We start from the raw sequence: 19,553 nt of genomic DNA, 5'->3' as shown, positions 1-19,553 counted from the left end.
ACAGGCTAACCAGGGTAGGCCTAGCACCACGGGAAACGCAGGAGAGTCAATGAGGAAGAGACTGATTCTCTCCTTGTGACCCCTTGCGTCACCATGCCCAGGGGAGCGGTGGCCTCCCTAATCAACCCTGACCCTAATGGTCGACTGTCTAAGGCGTGAACTGGGAAGGGCACAGCCACTGGAACAATGGGGATCCCTAAACTATGGGCGAATGATCTGTCTATGAAATTCCCAGCCGCGCCTGAATCGACGAGCACCTTATGCTGGGAATGCGGGGAAAACTCAGGAAAAGTAACAAACAAAAACAGGTGTGCAACAGAGGGCGGTGGGTGAGAATGGTGCCGACTCACCTGGGGTGACGCCAGAGTGCCCTGCCTGCTGCCTCGACCCCAGAGGAACTAACCTGGCACTGACCGGCAGTGTGACCTCTGCGGCCACAGATGGTGCACATGATGGAACCTCCTCCGGTCTCCCTCAGCGCAGCACCCCCCAGCTCCATGGGCATCGGAGCGGTGGTGCTGGGGGATGGAACCGACAGACCCCGCTCTGGACGTCCGCGGGTAGCCAGCAGGTTATCCAGCCGAATGGACAGGTCCACCAGCTGGTCAAAGGTGATGGTGGTGTCCCTGCAGGCCAACTCCTGACAGACGTCCTCGCGCAAACTGCAGCGATAGTGGTCGATCAGGGCCCTGTCGTTCCATCCCACGCCGGCAGCCAGGGTCCGAAAGTCCATCGCGAACTCCTGGGCACTCCTCGTCCCCTGCCTCAGATGGAAGAGATGTTCACCTGCCGCTCTTCCCTTGGGCGGGTGGTCAAACACTGCCTGGAAGCGTCAGGTGAAATCCTCGAAATGGTCCAGCGCTGCATCTCCAACTCCCCACACGGCGGTGGCCAACTCCAGGGCTTTCCCTGAAAGGCACGAGATGAGGGCGGACACCCTCTCACGACCCAAAGGAGCCGGGTGGACGGTTGCCAGGTATAGATCCAGCTGCAACAGGAAACCCTGGCAGCGTGTAGCCGTCCCATCGTACTCCCGGGGAAGGGCGAGACGAATCCCACTGGGACCAGGTGCAGGGGGGGCGAGTAGTGGAGACCCTGGTTGTGCTGGTGGGGGCGCTGGAGGAACTCCCTGTCTCTCCCAGCAGTCCATGGTTTGGACGACTCGGTCCATGGCGGCGCCGAGATGGTGGAGCATCGCCTCGTGCTCCTGGACGCGCTCCTCGACCCCTATAACAGGGGCACCTGCTCCTGCTGACTCCATATATAGGTGTGGAATTCTGTAAGAGGTGCATAACTGGCTGCAGGGAAGTCAGGCGCAGGAGAGCAGAACTGGGTAACAACCAGAGCAGTTTAATGAAGCAACACAAACTGCATCCAGAACAACAAAATACGGGTTGAAAATAACCCGTGGCAAACCAGTCTGGAGTGCACATACACTTACAACAAACAATTCCACACACAGACATGGGGGGAACAGAGGGAAATATACATGTCAAGTAATGAGGGAAGGTAAACCAGGTGTGCGGGAAAACAAGATAAAACAAATGGAAAATGAAAGGTGGATCGACGATGGCTAGAAGACTGGTGACGTCGACCGCTGACCGCTGCCCGAACAAGGAGAGGAACCAACTTCGGCGGAAGTTGTGACAGATGGCCGAGCGTCATAGGCAAGATGCAATAGATGGTATAAGATGCAGTATATACATATGAGATAAGTAATGTAAGATATGAAAACATTATTAAAGTGGCATTGTTTAAAGGGACTAGTGAGTCTCTATGTAGGCAGCAGTCTCTCTGAGTTAGTGATTGCTTGTGGAATTTAAAACGTTCCACCTTCTCCACTACTGTCCCTTCGATGTGGATAGGGGGGTGCTCCTCTGCTGTTGCCTGAAGTCCACAATCATGTCCTTTGTTCTGCTGACGTTGAGTGAGAGGTTGTTTTCCTGACACCACACTCCGAGGGCCCTCCCCTCCTTCCTGTAGGCTGTCTCGTCGTTGCTGGTAATCAAGCCCACTACTGTTGTGTCGTCTGCAAACTTGATGATTGAGTTGGAGGCGTGCATGGTCACTCAGTCATGGGTGAACAGGGAGAACAGGAGGGGGCTGAGAACATACCCATGTGAGGCCTCAGTGTTGAGGGTCAGCGAAGTGGAGATGTTGTTTCCTACCTTCACCACCTGGGGGCGGCCTGTCAGAAAGTCTAGGACCCAATTGCACAGGGCGGGGTTGAGACCCAAGGCCTCCAGCTTAATGATGAGCATGGAGGGTACTATCGTGTTGCATGCTGAGCTGCAGTCAATGAACAGCATTCTTACATAGGTATTCCTCTAGTCCAGATGGGATAGGGCAGTGTGCAGTGTGGTGGCAATTGCATCGTCTGTGGACCTGTTGGGGCGGTATGCAAACTGAAGTGAGTCTAGGGTGGCAGGTAAGGTGGGGTGACATGATCCTTGACTAGTCTCTCAAAGCACTTCATGATGACAGAAGTGAGTGCTACGGGGCGATAGTCATTTAGTTCAGTTACCTTTGCTTTCTTGGGTAAAGAAACAATGGTGGCCATCTTGAAGCATGTGGGGACAGCAGACTGGGATAGGGAGCGATTGAATATGTCTGTAAACACACCAGCCAGCTGGTTTGTGCATGCTCTGAGGATGCGGCTAGGGATGCCGTCTGGGCCGGCAGCCTTGCGAGGTTAACACGTTTAAATGTCTTACTCACATCGGCCACGGAAAAAGAGAGGGGGGGAGGGCGCAGTCCTTGTTAGCGGGCAGCATCGGTGGCACTGTATTATCCTTTTCCGTGGCCGTCGCTGTAGTAGCTGACGTGTATAGTGTTGAGTCATCCGCATACATAGACACTCTGGCTTTACTCAAAGTCAGTGGCATGTCGTTACTAAAAAATTTTAAAAGCAAGGAGTAGCCTAAAAATCTACCCCAGGGAATTCCTGATTCTACCTGGATTGTGTTTGAGAGGCTTCCATTTAAGAACACCCTTTGTGTTCTGTTAGACAAGTGACTTTTTCTACACATTATAGCAGGGGGTGTAAAGGCATTACACATAAGTTTATCCAGCAGCAGACTACTGTATGATTGATAATGTCAAAGCTGCACTGAAGTCTAACAAGACAGCCCCCACAATAATTGTATAATTAATTTCTCTCAGTCATTTGTGTAAGTGCTGTGCTTGTTGAGTGTCCTTCCCTGTAAGCGTGCTGAAAGTCTGTTATCAATTTGTTTACTGTGAAATAGCATTGTATCGGGTCAAACACCATTTTTTTCCAGAAGTTTACTAAGGGTTGGTAACAGGCTGACTTGTCGGCTATTTGAGCCAGTAAAGGGGGCTTTACTATTCTTGGGTAGCGGAATGACTTACACTTCCCTCCATGCCTGAGGGCACACACTTTCTAGTAGGTTTAAATTGAAGATGTGCAAAATAGGAGTGGCAATATCATCTGCTATTATCCTCAGTCATTTTCCATCCAGATTGACAGACCCCGGTGGTTGTTGATAGACAACAATAATAGTTTCACCTCTCCGCAGTGACTTTACGGAATTAAAAAGTTAAATTCTTGTCTTTCATAATTTGGTCCAATATACTTGAATGCGTGGTGTCAGCATTTGTTGCTGGCATGTCAACCCTAAGTTTGCTTATCTTGCCAATGAAAAAGTAATAAAGTAGTTGGCAATATCAGTGGGCTTTGTGATGAATGAGCCATCTGATTCAATGAATGATGGAGCCGAGTTGGCTTTTTTCCCCAAAATGTAATTTAAGGTGCTCCAAAGCTTAATACTATAAATCTTTATATAATTGATCTTTGTTTCATTGTATAGTTTATTTTTATTTAGTTTAGTCACAACTTCTATCACGTTTAGGTAAGACCCAGATGCAGACAGTGTAGAAGTAACAAGAGTTTATTACAACCACAGGCACAGGTGAACGACAGGTCAAGGCAGGCAGGGGTCAATAATCCAGAACGGTGGGGTAAGGTACAAAACGGCAGGCAGTCTCAGGGTCAGGGTGGGCAGACCGGTCAAAACCGGGAAGGACTAGAAAACAGGAAACAGGCAGGAGCAGGGAAACAAACGCTGGTAGGTTCTACGAACAAAACTAACTGGCAACAGACAAACAGAGAACACAGGTCTAAACACACAGGGGATAATGGGGAAGATGGGCGACACCTGGAGGGGGGTGGAGAAAATCACAAAGACAGGTGAAACAGATCAAGGTGTGACAATTTCTTCATTTGCAGTATGTTTGCCAATCAGTTGGGCTGCCAGACTTATTTGTCATACCTTTTGCCTCATCTCTCTCAACCATACAATTGTTCAATTCCTCATACATCCAAGGGGATTTAACAGTTTTTACAGTAATTTTCTTAATGGGTGCGTGCTTATTAGTAACTGGAATAAGCAATTTCATAAATGTGTAAAGTGCAGCTTCTGGTTGCTCATCATTACACACCACAGACCAGAAAATATTATTTACATCATCAACATATGAATCACTACAAAACTTATTGCATGACCTCTTATACACAATATTAGGCCCAGCCTTTGGAACTTTGGTTTTCCTAGATATGGCTATTATATTGTGATCACTACATCCTATGGAATTGGATACTGCTTTAAAGCACATTTCTGTAGCATTAGTAAAGATGTGATCAATACATGTTGATGATTTAATTCCTGTGCTGTTTGTAACTACCCTGGTAGGTTGACTGACAACCTGATCCAGGTTGCAGGCACTGGTTACAGTTTGAAGTTTTTTCTTGAGCAGGCAGCTTGATAATAGCCATTCAATATTTAAAATCACCCAGAAAATATACCTCCCTGTTCATATCACATACATTATCAAGCATTTCACACATATTATCCAGATACTGACAGTTAGCACTTGGTGATCTATAGCAGCTTCCCACAAGAATGGGATTTAGGTGAGGGAGATGAACCTGTAGCCATATTACTTCAACAGTATTTAACATTAGATTGTCTCGAAGCTTTACAGGAATGTGGTTCTGAATATAGACCACAACACTGCCTCCGTTGGCATTTCTGTCTTTTTGGTAGATGTTATAACCATGTATTGCTACCACTGTATCATCAAAGGTATTATCTAAGTGAGTTTCAGAGATAGTCAGAATATGAATGTCATCTGTTACAACCAAGTTGACTTCATGGACCTTGTTTCTTAGGCTACATATGTTAATATGGGCTATTTTTAGCAATTTTCTGGGTTGCTTGATTGTTTATAATGCTTTACTGAGAAGCTTATCAGAAGTAGACTTACTCATGTTATTTACATTGTAGCTGATGGTGAAGGATGTGCTGCACAAAGTGGTCTTCCTTCTAGGGGACACCGCCTCAGTGCTAACAGTGTAACTCTGGTTCGTAGGCTCATGATTACTGCATGCAATAGCTGTAGGATAAACAGAATTATTTGGTGCAATTAGGGGTACATCAATTAAATTACTTACATTGTGTTTGCCAATGCCCCTAGGATCATGTATATTTGATACAGCATTATGACGACTCATTGTCACAACGGTAGGAAAAGTCATTGTTTCAACACAGCCTTGAAATGCATGGACAGAGTCCAGGAGCCAAGATGATTTGGATGGACTCCGTCATTCCTGTAGAGTATCTTCTGTTTCCAGAAGGTGTCAAAGTTACTCCAGTATGTGTAATGCCAGCAGTCTGCTGAATCTTTCACACCCGCGGCCCAATGATGGTACTGGACCTGAAATGATTGGCCGTTTTTTGGAGTCTTTTAATGCTAAAATCAGGATGGTGTGTGGGGTCAGGGGTCATGACCTAGTGCAGAGTCTTGAGTCTGTAGTGGACCTCCAGGTCTCCATCGGGCTGGAGCATCCCGAATCCATATCGACTGGGGTTGACCGGAGGAACGGTGGCAGTCGGGTCACACAGCTCCAGGTCCAGCCGGGAGAGGACCATGAACGCAAACCTGACAGTCACAGAGAGGGGAGAGAAGCATGAGGTGAGAAAAGATTCAGACTTGAATGCATCTTTGAGTACACAGTTGTAGATAGAATGTAATCTGAATGCAGTCTGCCATGTAATACAATATTTGCATATCTCACATATGGTAAAGCCTAGAAATTGCGACCCCATACTGTATGTCTACAGCTGTTCTACCACCTGCCTCTTACTCTCACTGTGGATTAGTAGGATTTGACATTTAAACTACTAATATCTGCCACAGAAAGGCACACTCATCAGCAGTTTATGATTGTCTTCGAGGACCCCTATACAACTACACATCGATACAGCATTAACTATAGCACTCACAGCCGTTAATGGCCATTTCAATAATTTATGACAAATTTTAACTCTATAGAGATACAGGTGTAGGATCTTAATTTGAGTCAGTTTGCTACAGGAAAATAATCCTACAGCAACAGGACAACAATTATTATGTTGATTATAATTAATGGACATATTTGTATGGATTGATAATTTTTTTCTCAAGGGAAAAACAAGTCTGAAATTGCAAAATGACAAACTTCAGAATCCTTTTTAAACCTCAAAAACACTACAAGTAAAGAAATTCCTGAATTGCAGGTACATTTTCCTACAACAGAGTGATCAAATTAAGATCCTACATCTGTACCAAACATTTGACAGCTAAGCAGACAGAATGATTAATATAAATAAAGAACAGATCCTGAGAAGTGGATTTGCTTAGTTGTTTTATACAGCACCACACACTACAGCTACATAGCCTAAGGTAGCGATCTTGATGTGGTTGTAAATGCCTCATGAATCATTAATACCTTACTAATGAACTCCTTCATTAGGGAAACATCCATCTTAAAAACGTTATGCAATAGCATAACAAACGTGGAGTGGTTAGGATGTACTAAGCTTAGTGTGAGGTAACCTGCCTCCGGATCTGATTGTGCTGTCTTGCCAACACCTATGGTCACTGTCAATAACACTGTCAATAACAACAGGTGGAGAATGTCATATTATACTCACTGTTTGATGCCACTGACTGCAAAGTGTCTCCCAACACACATGTTCTTGTCTGCACCCCATGGCATGGTGTAATATTTCAGTCTCTCCCCATCTTTATAGAACTTCTTCTTCTCTGTCCCGTCTGCGTTTAGGAAGCGGTCATATTGAAATGTCTGTAAAGCAGAGAAGAAGAAAAGACAAGTAAATTTGATGATGACACTGAGGTGCTACAGAACAGTGAGTGGTACAGTGCTGTGATGACACAGAGGTGATACAGGACAGTGCTGTGATGACACAGAGGTGCTACAGAACAGTGAGTGGTGCAGTGCTGTGATGACACAGAGGTGCTACGGGACAGTGAGTGGTACAGTGCTGTGATGACACAGAGGTGCTACAGGACAGTGAGTGGTACAGTGCTGTGATGACACAGAGGTGCTACAGGACAGTGAGTGGTACAGTGCTGTGATGACACAGAGGTGCTACAGAACAGTGAGTGGTACAGTGCTGTGATGACACAGAGGTGATACAGGACAGTGCTGTGATGACAGAGGTGCTACAGAACAGTGAGTGGTGCAGTGCTGTGATGACACAGAGGTGCTACGGGACAGTGAGTGGTACAGTGCTGTGATGACACAGAGGTGCTACAGGACAGTGAGTGGTACAGTGCTGTGATGACACAGAGGTGCTACAGGACAGTGAGTGGTACAGTGCTGTGATGACACAGAGGTGCTACAGGACAGTGAGTGGTACAGTGCTGTGATGACACAGAGGTGCTACAGGAGAGGGACAGTGCTGTGATGACACAGAGGTGCTACAGAACAGTGAGTGGTGCAGTGCTGTGATGACACAGAGGTGATACAGGACAGTGCTGTGATGACACAGAGGTGCTACAGAACAGTGAGTGGTGGAGTGCTGTGATGACACAGAGGTGCTACAGGAAGTGAGGGTACAGTGCTGTGATGACACAGAGGTGCTACAGGACAGTGAGTGGTACAGTGCTGTGATGACACAGAGGTGCTACAGGACAGTGCTGTGATGACACAGAGGTGCTACAGGACAGTGAGTGGTACAGTGCTGTGATGACACAGAGGTGCTACAGGACAGTGAGTGGTACAGTGCTGTGATGACACAGAGGTGATACAGGGACAGTGCTGTGATGAACAGAGGTGCTACAGAACAGTGAGTGGTGCAGTGCTGTGATGACACAGAGGTGCTACAGGACAGTGCTGTGATGACACAGAGGTGATACAGGACAGTGCTGTGATGACACAGAGGTGCTACAGAACAGTGAGTGGTACAGTGCTGTGATGACACAGAGGTGCTACAGGACAGTGCTGTGATGACACAGAGGTGCTACAGGACAGTGAGTGGTACAGTGCTGTGATGACACAGAGGTGCTACAGAACAGTGAGTGGTACAGTGCTGTGATGACACAGAGGTGCTACAGAACAGTGAGTGGTACAGTGCTGTGATGACACAGAGGTGATACAGGACAGTGCTGTGATGACAGAGGTGCTACAGAACAGTGAGTGGTGCAGTGCTGTGATGACACAGAGGTGCTACAGGACAGTGCTGTGATGACACAGAGGTGATACAGGACAGTGCTGTGATGACACAGAGGTGCTACAGAACAGTGAGTGGTGGAGTGCTGTGATGACACAGAGGTGCTACAGGACAGTGCTGTGATGACACAGAGGTGCTACAGAACAGTGAGTGGTACAGTGCTGTGATGACACAGAGGTGCTACAGGACAGTGCTGTGATGACACAGAGGTGCTACAGAACAGTGAGTGGTGGAGTGCTGTGATGACACAGAGGTGCTACAGGACAGTGCTGTGATGACACAGAGGTGCTACAGAACAGTGAGTGGTACAGTGCTGTGATGACACAGAGGTGCTACAGGACAGTGCTGTGATGACACAGAGGTGCTACAGAACAGTGAGTGGTGGAGTGCTGTGATGACACAGAGGTGCTACAGGACAGTGCTGTGATGACACAGAGGTGCTACAGAACAGTGAGTGGTACAGTGCTGTGATGACACAGAGGTGCTACAGGACAGTGCTGTGATGACACAGAGGTGCTACAGAACAGTGAGTGGTGCAGTGCTGTGATGACACAGAGGTGCTACAGGACAGTGCTGTGATGACACAGAGGTGCTACAGAACAGTGAGTGGTGCAGTGCTGTGATGACACAGAGGTGCTACAGGACAGTGCTGTGATGACACAGAGGTGCTACAGAACAGTGAGTGGTACAGTGATGCTGCATCATCCTCACCCCACAAGTAAGCACACACACACACACACACACACACACACACACACGCACGCACGCACGCACTCACGCGCACGTACGCATACATACACACTGTGTAGACACGCTCGGCTGGCTACTGCCATCACACTAGGTAATAATTCAAAGCTATTTTGAAATGAAGGACTCTCTGATCCACCTAGTAGTCAATAGACCGGAATAACTAAGTAGGGTGGAGGTTAAGGTTAAAGACACTGTCACGCAGAGTCATTGTATTAGATTCATTGTATTAGCAGGTGGTGGATTAGACTGAATAGTAATGTAAAATACATCTGTATACTGGTATGCTTCCAGTGCTTAGATTATTATGACATTATTTCAAAACCAACTGGGTGTTTGTCAGGTAATAGTATTGTGCTGTATTACCTGTGGGTCGTGGTGTATCTGAGGGTCCATCTGCGGGCTGAGGAAGGGGAACAGACATACCCTGTCCCCCTGTCTGAGGTGGTACTCCTGTCCACTGGCCAGACGAAGGGTCGTGTTCTGGATCACCTCTCTGTTGATGAGGGCAGCAGCAGTCAGACGCAGGGTCTCGCTCAGAACACTGTCTATGATTGGGGAAAGGTATCATACACATGATGAGAGAGGGTTGGGAGTGTGTGGGAGTGAAGGGGATCATAATCATTACCTTTGGCCCAGATTGGTTTATAATGTAAAGCCAACTCCAGTGGTAGACAATGACCATATGAGTTAGCTATAGCACAAACAGACCTGGCACCAGGGTACTTAATCATAACACTAGAGGTATTCCCTTCTGGAAAGCTGTGGATACATAAGAAGAGGATAATATCACATATTTTAACTTCATTAAACCACTGCTAAAAACATATTCATCCATCTTTACTTATTCAGCTCTCTGAATCTCTTTCATTTTCTCACTGGTTATCCCCCCCCAGTTCAGAGCTTCAGTTCAATATTTTACAGCATGTCTTTGGCTGGCTGGCAGAGCTAGGCAGAGAGCCCTGAGAGCTCTGAGGTGGAAGGGACAGCGAGTGAATAATAGAGGTTGCCTGGGGCTCTTACCAAAAACAGGTGTGCTGTGGTGCTCCAGTGTGTCCAGAAGGTGGTGCTGTAGGGAGCCGTCCTCCTGCAGAGCCAGGCCTCTGAGCTCCTCCTTCACTGCTCTCATGGCCTCAGGGTTGGTGAGCAGGAAGCCCAGCAGCCAGAAGGCAGCAGGCCCAGCGTTACCCTGGAATAAAACACAACATAGACTCAGAGTCAGTTCAGAAACTGCAGGTGTATTACAGAGCATAACTCTAAGGTTAGACATATCCAACACTGCACTTACTCTGAGCCCATCAAAGACAGTGAACCCATTACCAAGCATGATGTTGCAGTTATACTGTAAGGTTAGACAAATCAGACAAATCAGAGTACATATACTGTACTGTTTGAACACACTGCCAGAAGCCTCAAGGAGAAAATGGAAGTGTGTTTAGAGAAATCTATAAATGGATGTTCTCTTTTCCCCCCTTTTTTTCAGTCTTTTATTCTCAGTTTTAATCCTTCCTTACATCATGGTACTGCGGTAGTGTACTGTAGAAGTGTTCTGATCTGAGGGGCAGCGAGGAGCCTTTAGAGCTGTCAGGTCTGTGTAGACCGGGCGGTCAGAGTCTACAGAGGGCTGAGAAGTCTGTCTGAACAGTCAGACGATAATTGCTGTCGGTTCAGGGAGCCTCTCTCTTCACCATTTCCTCTCACAGGTCAGGTCTTCACTGATCCAATGACAGCCAGGGCTAATGCAAGGCAAAGACCAGGTCCAATGGCTCTCTGGGTGACTCACTGGCCTGTCCCATCACAGATCCCATATGATGAACACTAGGCTACACAAACTGGAAGGCTTCATCTCAGTTTACTTTAGGGGGAACAGTAGGAGTCTTACAGTATAAATAGTCAATGAATATGCTGCATGTTTTTACTGACACTTTAGTGTTTTCCTGCAAATCAAGAATAAATTAAGATTCAACAACTTGGAATTCCAATTGAAAATTCACTGGTCTACACAGTAAGACACTTTGTCTCCTCCTCAACTCTTCTGAGTGTGTATTTGTGTACTGGTGTAGTTGTGTTGACAGCAGGGGAGCAGTCAAGTGTGTGATGGACTGAGTATGACACTGGCTCAGAGATTCACTGGGCTGTGGAACTGCCTCCACCCCAATCCTCAACAACACATACAGAGCCATAAACATAAAGCTCTCATAACTATGTTGCAATACATTTTTATATTTTGTATCAACATGAGAGCATGTTGGGTGTAAAGCATGTGACGAAGCATCTGCGATGGAAGAGACTGACATTCAGTCAGTATTGTATTTTATACTGAGGAAGCCTACCTCTGCTCTGTGTGACTGGTCATGACAGAAACTACAACGCACTACCTTCTCCTCACCCTCAGTTGTAATATGTTTCAGTGGTGCTCCTCTTCCTGGCACTGTCTGACTGTGACTGGGCCAGATTCCCAGCAGAACAAACATCTATAAGCAGGATACACTGATGCTAAGGGACAAGCTGCCCTCTCCTATCCCAGCCTGGCAAGAGATTCAAGGTCCCGAGAGGCAGAGGTACCGTGTTGGCCAAGCACTCTCTAGCGCTCCCCTGGTCTGAGTGGGCCGACTAGGGCTCCAGTGCTCCAGGCTGAACAGAGCAGCCAAAGTGCCAGAGGGAGCAGAGAGGGCCTGGTACAAATTGCACCTGTGCGTCTTTGCTGCTCTGAAACTGATGGTGAGACAGACAGACAGACAGACAGACACAGACAGACAGACAGACAGCACAGACGACCAGCGACACAGCACCCACAACACAAAAAAAAAAGATGTTCCATTGTTTGAGGAAGGAAGCCACAAGGAACCTTTATTAAAACTCTGAGCTCAGAATATGCTGCTCTGAAACTGATGGTGAGACAGACAGACAGACAGACAGACAGACAGACAGACAGACAGACAGACAGACAGACAGACAGACAGACAGACAGACAGACAGACAGACAGACAGACAGACAGACAGACAGACAGACAGACAGACAGACAGACAGACAGACAGACAGACAGACTAGCTCTCCCATCTGGTTTGAGGAAGGAAGCCACAAGGAACCTGTTATTAAACCACCTCTGGAGCTCATGAATATAGAGTTGGAGACAACTTCATTGATGTGATCTATATTGGATTTTGACATCAACATTTACAGATGATACCTCTAAATTGTCCTTCAATTTGCACACTAGGCCTAATGCTTGATATCATTTTGAGAACACATTCTGATGCCTCAGATGTATTCTGGCACATTTGTCCATTTCTGTTTGAAATTAGACAGGTTGGTTTGGGTGTCCTGCCAACTCTTCTTTTTTCCACAGAGGGCTGGGATCTGTGCTGTTCTGGAATGTGTGGACCCATTGTCTAAGACAACACATAACTCCAAACAGGTGCCATGGAAACACATGAATGGAAACTTTTTTCACATTTATTACTTCTCACATAATGGCATCATGAGTCAACTGTGCTGACATGGACATTATGAGTCATTGGGAGAGAAAAATCCTGTGAACTCATTCATGCCAGGGCCACTAGTAGCAAAGAAGGCACAGGAAGAGAAGGTGTATTTGGTCATCGGGGTGTGCCAGAACATTGTGTGAAAGGATTAGTCTGTTCTGTCTTCTGTCACCTGGGTGGCCCAGAGCTGAAGCAGCATGGCTCGTCTCTGCATCTCTGTGTCCACTCCTTCCCTCTGTAGATGCCTGAGGTAACTCTGCTGCCAGGAGCTGCTGTTTAACCCATGATCTATGCTCTCTGACCCCTTTCCTCTGCTCAGCCAGGCTGGGGACAGCAGCTCCCACAATCGCTCCTGGGACAGGCTTGCTGTCCTCTTCTCCTCTATCAACATAGAGAGAGAGACACAGATTAGAGAGGCCAGATCACACACAGAGAGACAGGCAGACAGAGAGACAGATAAACAGAGATATGTACACAGAGAGACAGGCAGGCAGAGAGATGTAAACAGAGACAGGTACACAGAGAGACAGGCAGACAGAGACACAGGTAAACAGACAAGTACACAGAAAGACAAGCAGACAGAGAGACAGGCAAACAGAGACAGCTACACAGAGAGACCGTCAGACAGAGAGCCAGGTAAAAAGAGACAGGTACACAGAGATGACAGGCAGACAGAGAGACAGGAAAACAGAGACAGCTACATAGAAAGACAGGCAGACAGAGACAGGTACAGAGAAACAACTGGTGTTTATGAATAGATAAATACTGTATACATATGAGTAATGTACGACTACATATTGTATATTAGATTAAACTCTGTATTATGTACCTTGCTTAAGGGTTGAACGAGCCAGTTTTGTGAGAAGACCATCAAACTTGCGGAACTCTTTGTAGACAGCAGCGAGTTCAGTGACGTTGCTGCTTTTCTCTGTACCAAACAGTGTGAGATACCCAGCCCTATAAGGACAGAAATAAGTGTAACTCTTGTGTAAGAGTAGGTCTTAACTATTCTGTGTAAGAGTTATGCAATTTGGTCCAAGCATGATACTCTAATTTGACCCTAAATTAACCCCCAGGCCAGTGACTCTGAAAAATGTCTGATGTTACCTGAAGAGCAGGATGACTATTAACACATGTACAGTAGCTGGCCAGCACAGACAGAATGTAGTTCTAGTTTTTACCTGAAGAGCAGGCTGTAACAGAGGCTGAAGAGTCCGTCCTGCCTCCACTCTGCTGGGCTACAGCTCCTCTCCTCTTCCCTTAGCAAGGTCTGGAGGTGGAGGTGCATGCGGCTGCTCAGTCTGGCCAGGCTGGGGCCTTGGAAGTGCCTGGACAGGGATAAGATGTAGAGGACATATTACAGCATGTTAACACAGAGGGAATTAGATGAATGTGCATGTAGTCTTCTGGTGGAGAAGAATTTCTTATTAGTTACAATATAAGAAAATAGAACATAAACTATTGTCCTTGTCAGGGAACTGTACATTACGGTGTGAGGTCAGGTGTGTGTGGATAGGTGTGAGATCAGATGCAAGGTCAGGTGTGAGGTCAGGTGTGTGTGGATAGGTGTGAGATCAGGTGTGAGGTCAGGTGGGTGTGCATAGGTGTGAGATCAGGTGTGAGGTCATGTGTGAGGTCATGTATGTGTGGATAGTTGTGAGTTCAGGTGTGAGGTCAGGTGTGAGGTCATATGTGTGAGGTCAGGTGTGAGGTCAGGTGTGAGGTCGTGTGTGTGGATAGGTGTGAGGTCAAGTGTGAGGTCATGTATGTGTGGATAGTTGTGAGGTCAGGTGTGAGGTCAAGTGTGTGTGGATAGGTGTGAGGTCATGTGTGTGTGGATAGGTGTGAGTTCAGGTGTGAGGACGGGTGTGAGGTCATGTGTGTGTGGATAGGTGTGAGGTCATGTGTATGTGAATAGGTGTGAGTTCAGGTGTGAGGTCATGTGGGTGTGGATAGGTGTGAGTTCAGGTGTGAGGTCATATGTGTGTTGATAGGTGTGAGTTCAGGTGTGAGGTCATGTGTGTGTAGATAGGTGTGAGTTCAGGTGTGAGGTCATGTGTGTGTGGATAGGTGTGAGGTCAGGTGTGAGGTCATGTGTGTGTGGATAGGTGTGAGGTCATGTGTGTGTGGATAGGTGTGAGGTCAGGTGTGTGGTCATGTTTGTGTGGATAGGTGTGAGGTCAGGTGTGAGGTCATGTGTGTGTGGATAGGTGTGAGGTCAGGTGTGATGTGCATACAGGTCTAGAACACCTACTGTTCCATCCAGGCCCTCTCTGTGTCTGGGTTGTGATTGGGTAGTCTCAGGTTGAAGATCCTCTGCTTCAGGACCTGGGCGTAGCGACTGAAGTCCAGAGAGGCTGTGTCATCGAGGACCGCGTCATAGGAGTTAGGGTCCAGCAGTACAGTGACGTAATGACCACAAACACGCACCTGGAAGACATTATTTCAAATGTTAAAGTCATGGCATTGTCTATGCACGACTGTCAGAGTCACATTACACATTACAATAGTATTGTTTGTGAAAGCAAAAGCAATGTGAATTGGAGATACACATAGCACTAGATGCCATAAAGATGAAAGAAGCGTTTGAAAGTCAAATAACTTCTACAGGTTCACAGCAACCCTTTCTATGTCACTAGCAAAGACATAAAGAAAGTGTTGAAGATTGACGAGGTAAACAGGTACCTGTACACAAAAATGTATAGAGAATCCTACCGTAAAAATGTCACCATGTTTTTGTTTCATCCGTGTTAGGAACTTTGCAGCATCTTTTCCAAACTCCAGGGCATGACCCAGCCATGGAATAATGCCTTTGACTAATGGTGGCTCATTTTTCTTTCTGGGAGAAACAGACATACAGTTGCCAACCAAGACTAACACTTCACCTCCCACACAAAACCAACTGGTTTCAGAGCTACAGTTCGGGAGATGCCCTAAAGTAGTTGGATGTGTGGGCTCTCCTTGAGCTGTTCTTGTCTATTAATATCCTGTATCATGTTATGTTTTATGTTTTGTGTGGACTCCAGGAAGAGTAGCTGCTGCATGAGCAACAGCTTATAGAGATCCAAATAAATACAAAAAAAATACTAACAATAGTACTGCAGTGTAGACATATGAAATATGGTTAACAATGGGTTTTGGATAACCATATAATTATGGTCTAATGGTCTATGCTGCATGTTCAACAATGTTGTATATTCAGTGAGACATTTATAACCCTGACATTCTTTTCATGAATTGATTTCTGTGTAGAAAGTCAATCTCTTTGTAACTGAGGAAGTAAGCAAAATGTTAGACATTGGTTACGGTTTTCACAACAATGTTCAATATTAGAAAGAGAACACGTTTACAATATCTTAAATATACAGTTGAAGTCGGAAGTTTACATACACAAGGTTGGAGTCATTAAAACTCATTTTTCAACCACTCCACAAACTTCTTGTTAACAAACTATAGTTTTGGCAAATCAGCTAGGACATCTACTTTGTGCATGACACATGTCATTTTTCCAACAATTGTTTATAGACAGATTATTTCACTTATAATTTACTGTATCACAATTCCAGTGGGTCAGAAGTTTACATACACTTAGTTGACTGTGCCTTTTAACAGCTTGGAAAATTCCAGAAAATGATTTCATGGTTTTAGGAGCTTTTGATAGACTGATTGACATCATTCGAGTCAATTGGAGGTGTCCCCGTGGATGTATTTCAAGGCCTACCTTCAAACTCAGTGTCTCTTTGCTTGACATCATGGGAAAATCAAAATAAATCAACCAAGACCTCAGAAAACAAATTGTAGACCTCCACAAGTCTGATTCATCCTTGGGAGCAATTTCCAAACGCCTGAAGGTACCACGTTCATCTGTACAAACAATAGTACGTAACTGTCATACCGCTCAGGAAGGAGACGCGTTCTGTCTCCTAGAGATGAACGTACTTTGGTGCGAAAGTGCAAATCAATCCCAGAACAACAGCAAAGGACCTTGTGATGATGCTGGAGGAAACAGGTACAAAAGTATCTATATCCACAGTAAAACAAGTCCTATATCGACATAACCTGAAAGGCCGCTCAGCAAGGAAGAAGCCACTGCTCCAAAACCACCATAAAAAAGCCAGACTAAGGTTTGCAACTGCACATGGGGACGAAGATCATACTTTTTGGAGAAATGTCCTCTGGTCTGATGAAACAAAAATAGAACTGTTTGGCCATAATGACCATCGTTATGTTTGGAGGAAAAAGGGTGAGGCTTGCAAGCCGAAGAACACCATCCCAACCGTGAAGCACAGGGGTGGCAGCATCATGTTGTGGGGGTGTTTTGATGCACGAGGGACTGGTGCACTTCACAAAATATATGGCATCATGAGCGAGGAAAATGATGTGGATATATTGAAGCAACATCTCAAGACATCAGTCAGGAAGTTAAAGCTTGGTTGCAAATGGGTCTTCCACATGGACAATGACCCAAAGCATACTTCCAACGTTGTGGCAAAATGGCTTAAGGACAACAAAGTCAAGGTATTGGAGTGGCCATCACAAAGCCCTGACCTCAATCCCATAGAACATTTGTGGGCAGAACTGAAAAAGCATGTGCGAGCAAGGAGGCCTACAAACCTGACTCAGTTACACCAGCTCTGTCAGGAAGAATGGGCCAAAATTCACCCAACTTATTGTGTGAAGCTTGTGGAAGGCTACCCGAAACGTTTGACCCCATTTATAGGCAATGCTATCAAATACTAATTGAGTGCATGTAAACTTCTGAACCACTGGGAATGTGATGAAAGAAATAAAAGCTAATAAATCATTCTCTCTACTATTATTCTGACATTTCACATTCTTAAAATAAAGTGGTGATCCTAACTGACCTAAGACAGGGAATTGTTACTAGGATTAAATGTCAGGAATTGTGAAAAACTGAGTTTAAATGTATTTGGCTAATGTGTATGTAAACTTCCGACTTCAACTGTATCAAATTACACTGACTTCATCCTTGAAATATTGTAGGCTATCCTTATTTGAACTCAAATAACCTAAATTATTTACAATGTTTTGTTTTGCAATCCAAATGTTCCAGAAATATGAAGAACAATTACCTTGAGCGGGAAGAGTAAAGCATGATGAGAGCGAGCAGACCACTGACCGTTAAAAGTATAGTCCATAACATGGTCCCTGTTAAAAAAGAGATTGACAGTGTTATGCGTTCCTCTGGAGTTGTTGGCTTTATAGTCAAGTGGCAGCCCTACAGTAGAACAGAGGCGTGGGGTGGAGGTGGGCGGGGTTGGTGACAGGTGTGTGTCATCTTTGTTTCTCTCTGTCAGTGAAGCTCTACCAACATGTTGTCTGCATGACAACAAGGGTACTGAAATGAACATCCTCCATAAGTATTTCTCAAGAATGATTCAAACATATATATTAGAGGGCTTTGGTCATTCTCTGCAGATGTTCCTAACAGAAAAGTTAATTGTCTTAAACATCTCCTTACTATTGTGTGTGAAAAAAAGGTAATAATTCTTGTCCTAAAATCCCATTTAGTCATATAATTAAAGGGCTTTGGAACTTGGCAGTTGCTTCTGAACAGAAAAGTACCCAATCTGAATCATCTCTCCTCTGTTGACTTATCCTGTCTCACTCAACCATCAGAGTAAGAACATTCCATTACAATGAGATAACCTAAATAAAGGGACTCCTCCTCTTCTAGTTCTAGAGCTCTTGTAAAGACATGCCTCTCTCTACTCTGCTGTCTACTTTTTCACAAACATCATTTTCAGCAATAAATCTTTGCAGCAAGGATTCCCACTGCCTTGAGAATGGTTGTGAATATTGTGTGACAGTTTGGCAAATGGCAGTTTATTTTTCCACACATGCTTGCTGATTAAGCTGACATTGAACCCACACAAAGCAGAACTTGTGCTGTTTCGATTATGCAATAATGAGAAGAAACACAGGAATCTCATCACTGAATTTTCCCTGGAATGAATTGTCATTAATTCCATGAACAAGAGTTAGTTGAATTTCCAATGTGTTATCACTATGCTTTCAACCATCCAAAAGCATAACCAAATTCCAGTGGAAAAACAATGTCTGATTTTGGTTTAGTTGTCACCCAAATGTCTATCACTGTGCTTTAAACAATTTAAAAATGGTTGAAAGTTCAAATGGGAATACAATGTCAGATATTTTGCTTATTTTTTCATCAGACTGAAGTGTTATCCCTGTGCTTCCTAATAGCAGAACCAAATTAACTGGATTGCAGATGAGAATACATTAAAACCTGTTGGGGATACGGGGCAGTATTGAGAATTTTGAAAAAAATATGTGCCCATTTTTAACTGCCTCCTACACCAACTCAGAAGCTAGGATATGCATATTACTGTTCAGGTTTGGATAGAAAACACTGAATTTTCTAAAACTGTTTGAATGGTGTCTGTAAGTATAACAGAACTCATATGGCAGTCAAAACCCTGAGACAAATTCTGACAGGAAGTGGATACCTGATGTGTTGAATTACTTTTAAGCCTATGCCATTGAAACACACAGGGGCTTATTAATCGTTGAGCACTTCCTATGGCTTCCACTAGATGTCACCAGTCTTTACAAAGTGGTTTGAGTCTTCTACTGTGAGATCTGACCGAACAAGAGCCTTGGAACGGTGGTGGCCGATAAGACTCTGGCACGCGAGTTCATGTTGGGTACTCTCGTTCCAATACGTTTTAAAAGAGAATGCAATCGTCCGCCTTGAATATTATTCATGTTCTGGTTGAAAAAGGCCCTAATGATTTATGC

At 45.2% G+C, this 19,553-nt stretch overlaps 1 protein-coding gene across 1 annotated transcript; it reads right to left on the bottom strand.

The window, feature by feature from the left end:
- Positions 1-5,559: 5,559 nt before the first annotated feature.
- Positions 5,560-18,074, bottom strand: LOC106583533 (prostacyclin synthase). Its single transcript, XM_014167834.2, has 10 exons — positions 17,864-18,074; positions 15,486-15,609; positions 15,025-15,200; positions 13,952-14,098; positions 13,600-13,727; positions 12,943-13,151; positions 10,308-10,473; positions 9,651-9,832; positions 6,996-7,147; positions 5,560-5,961 (listed from the first exon to the last, which is right to left on the bottom strand). Exons 1-10 carry the CDS (start codon positions 17,932-17,934, stop codon positions 5,811-5,813), a joined length of 1,506 nt encoding a protein of 501 aa, XP_014023309.1. The 5' UTR covers positions 17,935-18,074; the 3' UTR covers positions 5,560-5,810.
- Between the last annotated feature and the right edge of the window lie 1,479 nt (positions 18,075-19,553).

Source organism: Salmo salar, chromosome ssa22, assembly GCF_905237065.1.
Source record: "Salmo salar chromosome ssa22, Ssal_v3.1, whole genome shotgun sequence".
NCBI classification, from domain to species: Eukaryota; Metazoa; Chordata; class Actinopteri; order Salmoniformes; family Salmonidae; genus Salmo; species Salmo salar.
Note: the sequence above shows the minus strand (reverse complement) of the source record. Positions and strands in the feature narration are given on the sequence as shown.